Source organism: Mustelus asterias, chromosome 17 (genome assembly GCF_964213995.1).
Source record: "Mustelus asterias chromosome 17, sMusAst1.hap1.1, whole genome shotgun sequence".
Taxonomy (NCBI): domain Eukaryota; kingdom Metazoa; phylum Chordata; class Chondrichthyes; order Carcharhiniformes; family Triakidae; genus Mustelus; species Mustelus asterias.
In genome coordinates this window covers 5532413-5543730 of record NC_135817.1, presented here as the reverse complement: position 1 = coordinate 5543730, position 11318 = coordinate 5532413, and the positions used below count along the sequence as shown (strand labels likewise).

The 11318-nt window shown below is 43.9% G+C and overlaps 1 protein-coding gene across 1 annotated transcript in view; it reads left to right on the top strand.

The window, feature by feature from the left end:
• The first annotated feature begins 3016 nt into the window (after positions 1 to 3016).
• Positions 3017 to 11318, top strand: part of mlnr (motilin receptor) — a 52847-nt gene continuing 44545 nt past the window's right edge. The window contains exon 1 of the mRNA XM_078232104.1: positions 3017 to 3761. Within this exon, the coding sequence (XP_078088230.1) occupies positions 3017 to 3761 (745 nt within the window). The remainder of the gene's footprint in view (positions 3762 to 11318) is intronic.

Below are 11318 nucleotides of genomic sequence, written 5' to 3'. Positions count from 1 at the left end.
ACAGACAACAGTACAAATGGCAGAATAAAACATAGGCTTAGGTTTTTTTCCAGTTCAGGAAGAAGATGAAACAAAGGCTTATACAGTTAGCTGTCCTATGGCTGGTCTCTATGTGGTGATTCCAAGTTGCAGCCTTTTTGTTCAGTTGCCTTCCTGAGTGTACGTAATTGTACTGAACAGATTAGCAGATTTCTGCATTTTATTCCCAAAAGATCTTAGCTTGAGATAGATTTCTTTTCTCAGGGTGGTTACTGTAATGACTTTAACAACACCCACGATGTGGACCTCATAGACTACGAGCTCCCAGATTAAGGCAGTAATGACTTGTCCAATCAGGGAGCCCTGCCTGTGTTTATAATGTGGCGTCTCGGGATTACAGGCACTTTGCGTTTATACTCTGCATGAGGAGCTATCTGGCAGAGTATGGCTGACTATGTAAATAAATCTAAGTTTGGTGAAAGGACACTGGCCTCAGAGAAGTTATTTCAGTGGCGACGAGCCTGAAGGAACTTGCTCGCGACAGTTGGCCTAAGTTGGGGTAAGCCATTCTTATGCATCATGCCTTTGTTTGGCAAGCTAGACTCATTCGACCCTGCCATCAAGGACTGAGCCCAATATGTGGAATGCATGTGTTACTTTTTTCGGAAAAACAGCATTATGGCAGATGAAAAACAATGGGTAATTCTCCTGACTGCCTGTGGCACTTCAGAATTTGCAGTCATTCAGAGTTTAATTTTCCCTCAGGCACCAGATACTGAAACCTTCACTGAACTAGTTAGAGAATGCTACGACCCCAAGCCACCTTTAATTCTGAGACATGATCATTTTTACTTGGCAATCCGAGAGCGAGGGAAATTTGTTGCGGGTTTTCTAATTAGGTTAAGATGACTGATGGAAGCATGTGATTTGCTTGGAGGCCGTCTGGTACATGAGATTAATAATGTAACTACTCAGAAATGCCTGTTGGCTGAAGCCTAACTGGACTTTAAACAGGTGCTACAGCTGGCCTTATCGTTGGAAAATGCTGCCGGTGGAGTATATGAGTTGCAAGGTATCCCAATGGAAACGGACGCCCATGTCAGTTCGACTGAGTTCGGGGACCACCACTTGAGCACAGGTGATTACATAGCCTCCCTTAGGAAGTATCCGGATAAAAGTAAACCCAGATCTGCCCACAGTACAAACCCAAACCCAAGCTTCCAGCAAACAGTTACAAGTCCATTCTGAATCATGCCCAGTAGTGCATGGTTGGTGTGCGGAGTCAAACAGCAAAGGACTCTTACAAGACCTAGATTTAGAAAACCAACTCGTAGGCCGGTATCCAAGAGCATTCTGGAAGGTCCACCTATATCTGATTTAGAACAATTTAACTGCATATCAATGTCCAAATCAGACTCAATCAAGTTAAACGTATGGTTAAATGGACATCCAGTACTAATGGAGGTTAATACCTGTGTGGCCATATTAGTGGTCGGAGAATCACTCTTCCATAAAATTTGCTCTGGACTCCAGCCCTTAACTTTACTTAAAACCTCAGCGAGACTGAGAACCTACACAGGGTTTAAGAGGAATTTTCCATGGTGACCCTCTGGGGCGTTCTCTGTGTGGGTTTCCTCCAGGTGCTCTGGTTTTCTGAAAGATGTGCTGGTTAGATGCATTGACCTGAAAGGCACTGGAATGTGGGGACTAGGGGATTTTCACAGTAATTTCGTTGCAGTATTATTGTAAACCTTACTTGTGATTAATAAATAAACTTTTACTTTATTGTTGGAGCTCCTCTCATCCAGATAAGTGAGGAGTATTCCATCACACTCCTGACTTGAGCCTTGTAGATGGTGGACAGGCTTTGAGGAGTCAGGAGCGGTCTAACTGGCCGCAAAGTTCCTGGCTTCTGACCTGCTCTTGTAGCCAGAGGTCCAGTTCAGTTCCTGGTCAATGGTAACCCCCCAAGATGTTGATAATGGGGGGGTTCAGCGATAGAAATGTTGTTGACTGTGCAGGGAGATGGTTGGATTCTCTCTTGTTGGAGTTGCCCGGTACACGTGCCGTTCAAATGTTACTGTGTGTTTTCAGCATGTTGTATTTTTATTTCGGATTCACAGCATCTACATTTTTTTTGCGTTCGTGTCAGATTAAAGCACTTTGAATTTATTCGGTATTTTTCAATTGAACTGCCACCTTTAAATCGCGGGTTTGGGAAAGAGCTGCTGGGAATTTCAGGGAAATTGTTAAGTCTGCAGTTATGTTTCGGCAAACTATAGCACTCGGCAACTCTCCCTGGAGGAAGGAACATTCCTCTCGCTTTTGATTCATGTTTGATGTATCCCTGAGTTCAAACTCTGGACTTTCTATATCGAAACTTCCAGTATTTTATTTCAAAGTCTCTGTCAGAATCCTTGCAATTTGCCCTCAATAGACAACCAGTTACACAAAGTGATGCTCCCAATTGTATTTTTATTATTCTCCCAGTTTCATCCAGTGCTGAGGCTGGACAAATCTGACAATTAGAGGGGAAAATGCACCTTGAGAAGTGAGAGACGGAGTCAGTTTGGAATTGCAACCAAGTAACTGTTCAGAGAGTTCCACCTCCCCCTTCATGTGTCTTTTCAGGCGGCCTCTGATGTATTCAGTGTACTATCAGGGGGATGCTCACTGTGCCGTGGTCCCTCCCTCTCCATAACCCAGGTCACAAGTGAGTGGAGCTTTGCAGGTGCAGCATCTTCGGGCTCTGCTTTCAGCTCCGAGTCAGATGGGAACAGTGTGAAACTTTGCATCGGCTTCAATGCAGGGCGAGTCAGGAATTGGATCGCCTCTGTCCCGGCGGGGGACCAGCTACCTCGCTAGGGAGTGTGCACAGCTTCACTTCAATCCCAGCAACTCCTCAGTGTTACCCCAGGGACTTCAGGAAGTAGCTGCACCCCACCACCGTTAATCTGGGGCATTGCTGTAAGATAGTGAAATTCTCCAGGCAATCCATACGGTTTAACTATCTGAATGGACCGATTTCCCTTGCAGGATGCAGAATATTACCGATGATGATATATATGATAATAATGATACTTTGCCACTGTTTCTTCACTGTGACAACGAGTCATGTCCTCTCTTCCCCATTTCCATCTTGATCCCAGTGACAATTGTCTGTATTGTCCTGTTCGTCACTGGACTCATTGGCAACATCTTAACTATCCTGATTATAAGGAGGTACAAGGATATGAAGACCACCACCAATCTGTACCTGTCCAGCATGGCGGTGTCCGATCTGCTGATCTTCCTCTGTTTGCCTTTTGACCTGTATCGCCTGTGGAAGTACAAACCCTGGCTCTTTGGGGACTTTCTGTGCAGGTTTTACCAGTACATCAACGAAGGATGCACCTACGCTACCATCCTGCATATCACAGCCCTTAGCATCGAGAGGTACCTTGCCATCTGTTTCCCTCTCAAAGCCAAGGTCTTTATCACCAAGGGGAAGGTAAGGTCGGTCATTGCCTTGCTGTGGACTATAGCCCTGTTGTCTGCTGCACCCTTCTTGTTTCTGCTTGGAGTGGAACGTGATATGTGCAAACACTCCGAATACGCCGTCAGCTCGGGTATCCTGAACATCATGATTTGGTTTTCCACCCTCTATTTCTTCTTCCCCATGTTCTGCCTCACTTTCCTCTATGGGTTCATTGGAAGGAAACTGTGGAAGAGCAAGGACGAGATCAAGGGTCCGAATGCTGCAAACCGGCAGAAATATCACAAGCAGACAGTGAAGATCTTGGGTAAGTTCAGTTCTGCCCAATGTTGAGTTCAGAAGTGATAACATGTTTAGAGTTTACCCACAGTATGGATTCAGGTGAAAAGAATGTTTATTATTCCATCTCCCCTTCAAATTAGGCATCACCTAGCTCAGTACAATCTGATTCGTACTGTCTGATTCAGTACACTCTGGTTCAGAACAGTCTGCTTCAGTACAGTGGTTCAATACAGTCTGATTCAGTACAATCTGATTCAGTGCAGTCTGACACAGTACTGTCTGAGTACAGTCTAATTCAGTACAATTTGATTCAGTACAACCTGGTTCAGTACAGTTTAGTTCAGTACAGTCTGATTTAGTATAGTCTGGTTGAGTGCAGGCTGGTTCAATACAGTCTGATTCAGTACAGTCTGATTCAGTATTACCTGATTCAGTACAGTCTGATTCAGTACAGTCTGATTCAGTACTACCTGATTCAGTACAATCTGATTCCGTACAATCTGATTCAGTGCAGTCTGACACAGTACTGTCTGAGTACAGTCTAATTCAGTACAGTTTGATTCAGTACAATCTGATTCAGTGCAGTCTGACACAGTACTGTCTGAGTACAGTCTAATTCAGTACAGTTTGATTCAGTACAACCTGGTTCAATACAGTTTAGTTCAGTACAGTCTGATTTAGTATTGTCTGGTTGAGTGCAGGCTGGTTCAGTACAGTCTGATTCAGTAAAGTAGGGTTCAGAACAGTCTGGTTCAGTAGATTCTGATTCAGTACAGTCTGATTCAGTACAGTCTGGTTCAGTACAGATTGGTTCAGTACAGCTTGATTCAGAACGGTCAGGTTCAGTAGGGTCTGGTTCAGTACAGTCTGGTTCAGTGCAGTCTGATTCAGTACAGTCTGGTTCAGTACAGTTTACTTCAGTACAGTCTGATTTGGTACAGTGTGATTCAGTACACTCTGGTTCAGTACAGGCTGATTCAGTACAGTCTGATTCAGTACACTGTGGTTCAGTACAGGCTGATTCAGTACATAGAACATAGAACATTACAGCGCAGTACAGGCCCTTCGGCCCTCGATGTTGCGCCGGCCAGTGGTACCAATCTAAAGCCCCTCTAATCTACACTATTCCAATATCATCCATATGTTTATCCAATAACCATTTGAATGCTCTTAATGTTGACGAGTCCACTACTGCTGCAGGCAGGGCATTCCACGCCCTTACTACTCTCTGAGTAAAGAACCTACCTCTAACATCTGTCCTATATCTCTCACCCCTCAATTTAAAGCTATGTCCCCTCATGCTAGCCAACACCATCCGAGGAAAAAGGCTCTCACTATCCACCCTATCTAATCCTCTGATCATCTTGTATGCCTCTATTAAGTCATCTCTTAACCTTCTTCTCTCTAACGAAAACAACCTCAAGCCCCTCAGTCTTTCCTCATACGATTTTCCCACCATACCAGGCAACATCCTGGTAAATCTCCTCTGCACCCTTTCCAACACTTCCACATTTTTCCGATAATACGACGACCAGAACTGTACGCAATACTCCAAATGCGGTCGCACCAGAGTTTTGTACAGTTGCAGCATTACCTCCTGGCTCCGAAACTCAATCCCTCCACCAATAAAAGCTAACACACCATACGCCTTCTTAACAACCCTATCAACCTGGGTGCCAACTTCAGGGATCTATGCACATGGACACCCAGATCCCTCTGTTCATCCACACAACCGAGTATCTTACCATTAGCCCAGTACTCTGTATTCCTGTTACTCCTTCCAAAGTGAATCACCTCACACTTTTCCGCATTAAACTCCATCTGCCACCTCTCAGCCCAGCTCTGCAGCTTATCTATGTCCCTCTGTAACCTGCCACTTCCCTCCACACTGTCTACAACTCCACCGACTTTAGTGTCATCCGCAAATTTACTAATCCATCCTTCCACGCCCTCATCCAGGTCATTAATAAAAATGACAAACAGCAGTGGCCCCAAAACAGATCCTTGCGGTACACCACTAGTAACTGAACTCCAGGATGAATATTTCCCATCAACCACCACCCTTTGTTTTCTTACAGCTAGCCAATTCCTGATCCAAACCACTAAATCACCCTCAATCCCATGTGTCCGTATTTTCTGCAAAAGCTTACCATGAGGAACCTTATCAAACACTTTGCTGAAATCCATATACACCACATCAACCGCTTTACCCTCATCCACCCCTTTGGTCACCTTCTCAAAGAACTCAATAAGGTTTGTGAGGCACGACCTACCCTTCACAAAACCGTGCTGACTATCCCTAATCAAATTATTCTTTTCTAGGTGATTATAAATCCTATCTCTTATAATCCTTTCCAAAACTTTGCCCACAACAGAAGTAAGGCTCACTGGTCTATAATTACCAGGGTTGTCCCTACTCCCCTTCTTGAACAAGGGGACAACATTTGCTATCCTCCAGTCTTCTGGCACTGTTCCTGTAGACAATGACGACACAAAGATCAAAGCCAAAGGCTCTGCAATCTCCTCTCTAGCCTCCCAGAGAATCCTAGGATAAATCCCATCCGGCCCAGGGGACTTATCTATTTTTACCCTTTCCAGAATTGCTAACACCTCCTCCTTATGAACATCAATCCCATCCAGTCCAACAGCCTGCATCTCAGTACTCCCCTCAACAACACTGTCCCTCTTCAGTGTGAATACCGACAAAAAATATTCATTTAGTGCCTCTCCTATCTCTTCAGACTCCACGCACAACTTCCCACTCCTGTCCTTGACTGGCCCTAATCTTACCCTAGTCATTCTTTTACACCTGACATACCTATAGAAAGCTTTAGGGTTTTCCTTGATCCTACCTGCCAAAGACTTCTCATGTCCCCTCCTGGCTCTTCTTAACTCTTTCTTTAGGTCCTTCCTGGCTAACTTGTAACTCTCAAGCGCCCTAACTGAGCCTTCACGTCTCATCTTAACATAAGTCTCCTTCTTCCTCTTCACAAGAGATTCAACCTCCTTAGTAAACCACGGTTCCCTCACACGTCTGCTTCCTCCCTGCCTGACAGGTACATATTTATCAAGGACGCGTAGTAGCTGTTCCTTGAACAAGTTCCACATTACAATTGTGCCCATCCCCTGCAGTTTCCTTGCCCAACCTATGCCAGCTAAATCTCGCCTAATCGCATCATAATTTCCTTTCCCCCAGCTATAACTCTTGCCCTTTGGTATATACCTATCCTTTTCCATTGCTAAAGTAAACGTAATTGAATTGTGGTTACTGTCACCAAAGTGCTCACCTACCTCCAAATCTAACACCTGGCCTGGTTCATTACCCAGTACCAAATCCAATGTGGCCTCACCTCTTGTTGGTCTATCTACATACTGCGTCAGGAAGCCTTCCTGCACACACTGGACAAAAACCGACCCCTCTAAAGTACTCGAACTGTAGCTTTTCCAGTCAATATTTGTAAAGTTAAAGTCCCCCAGTACAACTACCCTGTTACTTTCGCTCCTATCCAGAATCATCTTTGCAATCTTTTCCTCTACATCTCTGGAACTTTTCGGAGGTCTATAAAAAACTCCCAACAGGGTGACCTCTCCTTTCCTGTTTCTAACCTCAGCCCAAACTACCTCAGTAGACGAGTCCTCATCAAATGTCTTTTCTGCCACCGTAATACTGTCCTTGACTAACAATGCCACACCTCCCCCTCTTTTACCACCTTCCCCGCACTTACTGAAACATCTGAACCCCGGAACCTGCAACAACCATTCCTGTCCCTGCTCTATCCATGTCTCCGAGATGGCCACAACATCGAAATCCCAGGTACCAACCCATGCTGCAAGCTCACCCACCTTATTCCGGATGCTCCTGGCATTGAAGTATACACACTTCAAACCGCCTTCCTGCCTGCCAGTACACTCCTGCGACTCTGAAACCTCATCCATGACCTCACTACTCTCAACCTCCTGTACACTGGAGCTACAATTCAGGTACCAACCCCCTGCTGAATTGGTTTAGTCTCAGTACAATCTGGTTCAGTACAGTCTGATTCAGTACAGTCTGATTCAGTATAGTCTGGTTCAATACAGTAAAGTCTGGCTCAATACAGTCTGATTCAGTACAGTCTGATTTGGTACAGTGTGATTCAGTACAGTCTGATTCAGTACAGTCAGATTCAGTACACTCTGGTTCAGTTCAGGCTGATTCAGTACCGTCTGGTTCAGCATAGTCTGATTCAGTACAGTCTGATTCAGTACACTCTGGTTCAGTACAGTCTGGTTCAGTACAGTCTGATACAGTCCAGTCTGGTTCAGTACAGTTTGGTTCAGTACAGCTTGATTCAGTATGGTCAGATTCAGTACAGTCTGATTCAGTACAGTCTGGTTCAGTACAGCCTGGTTCAGTACAGTCTGGTTCAGTACAGTCTGATACAGTCCAGTCTGGTTCAGTACAGTTTGGTTCAGTACAGCTTGATTCAGTAGGGTCTGGTTCAGTACAGCCTGGTTCAGTACAGTCTGGTTCAGTACAGTCTGATACAGTCCAGTCTGGTTCAGTGCAGTTTGGTTCAGTACAGCTTGATTCAGTATGGTCAGATTCAGTACAGTCTGATTCAGTACAGTCTGGTTCAGTACAGCCTGGTTCAGTACAGTCTGGTTCAGTACAGTCTGATACAGTCCAGTCTGGTTCAGTACAGTTTGGTTCAGTACAGCTTGATTCAGTAGGGTCTGGTTCAGTACAGCCTGGTTCAGTACAGTCTGGTTCAGTACAGTCTGATACAGTCCAGTCTGGTTCAGTACAGTTTGGTTCAGTACAGCTTGATTCAGTATGGTCAGATTCAGTATGGTCTGATTCAGTACAGTCTGGTTCAGTACAGTCTGGTTCAGTACAGTCTGATTCAGTACAGTCTGGTTCAGTACAGTCTGGTTCAGTACAGTCTGATTCAGTACAGTCTGGTTCAGGACAGTCTGATTCAGCACAGTTTGGTTCAGTACAGTCTGATTCAGTACAGTCTGGTTCAGTACAGTCTGATTCAGTACAGTGTGATTCAATACAGTCTGATTCAGTACAGTCTTATTCAGTACAGCCTGGTTCAGTACAGTCTGCTTCAGTACAGTTTGGTTCAGTACAGTCTGATTCAGTACAGTGTGATTCAATACAGTCTGATTCAGTACAGTCTTATTCAGTATAGCCTGGTTCAGTACAGTCTGCTTCAGTACAGTTTGGTTCAGTACAGTCTGATTCAGTACAGTGTGATTCAATACAGTCTGATTCAGTACAGTCTTATTCAGTACAGCCTGGTTCAGTACAGTCTGCTTCAGTATAGTCATGTTCAGTATAGACTGATTCAGTACAGTCTGATTCAATACAGTATGATTCAGTATAGTCTGGTTCAGTACAGTCTGATTCAGTACAGTCTGATTTAGTACAGTCTGGTTCAGTACAGTCTGATTCAGTACAGTGTGATTCAATACAGTCTGGTTCAGGACAGTCTGATTCAGTACAGTTTGGTTCAGTACAGTCTGCTTCAGTACAGTTTGGTTCAGTACTGTCTGATTCAGTACAGTGTGATTCAATACAGTCTGATTCAGTACAGTCTTATTCAGTACAGTTTGGTTCAGTACAGTCTGATTCAGTACAGTGTGATTCAATACAGTCTGATTCAGTACAGTCTGATTCAGTACAGTCTTATTCAGTACAACCTGGTTCAGTATAGTCATGTTCAGTATAGACTGATTCAGTGCAGTCTGATTCAATACAGTATGATTCAGTATAGTCTGGTTCAGTACAGTCTGATGCAGTACAGTCTGGTTCAGTACAGTATGATTCAGTACAGTCTGATTCAGTACAGTCTGATTCAGTACACTCTGGTTCAATACAGTGTGTTTCAGCACAGTCTGGCTCAATAGAGTCTGGTTCAGTACAGTGTGATTCAGTACAGTCTGATTCAGTACAGTCTGATTCAGTACAGTCTGATTCAGTACAGTCTGATTCAGTACAGTCTGATTCAGTACACTCTGGTTCAGTACACTCTGATTCAGTACAGTCTGGTTCAGTACACTCTGATTCAGTACAGTCTGGTTCGGTACAGTTTGATTCACTACAGTCTGGTTCGGTACAGTTTGATTCAGTACAGTCTGATTCAGTACAGTCTGGTTCAGTACAGTCTGATTCACTACAGTCTGATTCACTACAGTCTGATTCAGTACAGTCTGATTCAGTACAGTCTGATTCAGTACAGTCTGATTCAGTACACTCTGGTTCAGTACACTCTGATTCAGTACAGTCTGATTCAGTACAGTCTGATTCAGTACACTCTGGTTCAGTACACTCTGATTCAGTACAGTCTGGTTCGGTACAGTTTGATTCACTACAGTCTGGTTCGGTACAGTTTGATTCACTACAGTCTGGTTCAGTACAGTTTGATTCAGTACAGTCTGATTCAGTACAGTCCGGTTCAGTACAGTCTGATTCACTACAGTCTGGTTCAGTACAGTCTGATTCAGTACAGTCTGGTTCAGGACAGTCTGATTCAGCACAGTTTGGTTCAGTACAGTCTGATTCAGTACAGTCTGGTTCAGTACAGTCTGATTCAGTACAGTGTGATTCAATACAGTCTGATTCAGTACAGTCTTATTCAGTACAGCCTGGTTCAGTACAGTCTGCTTCAGTACAGTTTGGTTCAGTACAGTCTGATTCAGTACAGTGTGATTCAATACAGTCTGATTCAGTACAGTCTTATTCAGTACAGCCTGGTTCAGTACAGTCTGCTTCAGTACAGTTTGGTTCAGTACAGTCTGATTCAGTACAGTGTGATTCAATACAGTCTGATTCAGTACAGTCTTATTCAGTACAGCCTGGTTCAGTACAGTCTGCTTCAGTATAGTCATGTTCAGTATAGACTGATTCGGGAAAGTCTGATTCAATACAGTATGATTCAGTATAGTCTGGTTCAGTACAGTCTGATTCAGTACTGTCTGATTTAGTACAGTCTGGTTCAGTACAGTCTGATTCAGTACAGTGTGATTCAATACAGTCTGGTTCAGGACAGTCTGATTCAGTACAGTTTGGTTCAGTACAGTCTGCTTCAGTACAGTTTGGTTCAGTACTGTCTGATTCAGTACAGTGTGATTCAATACAGTCTGATTCAGTACAGTCTTATTCAGTACAGTCTTATTCAGTACAGTCTGGTTCAGTACAGTCTGATTTAGTACAGTGTGATTCAGTACAGTCTGATTCAGTACAGTCTTATTCAGTACAACCTGGTTCAGTATAGTCATGTTCAGTATAGACTGATTCAGTGCAGTCTGATTCAATACAGTATGATTCAGTATAGTCTGGTTCAGTACAGTCTGATTCAGTACAGTCTGATTCAGTACAGTCTGATTCAGTACACTCTGGTTCAATACAGTGTGTTTCAGCACAGTCTGGCTCAATAGAGTCTGGTTCAGTACAGTGTGATTCAGTACAGTGTGATTCAGTACAGTCTGATTCAGTACAGTCTGATTCAGTACAGTCTGATTCAGTACAGTCTGATTCAGTACACTCTGATTCAGTACAGTCTGATTCAGTACACTCTGGTTCAGTACACTC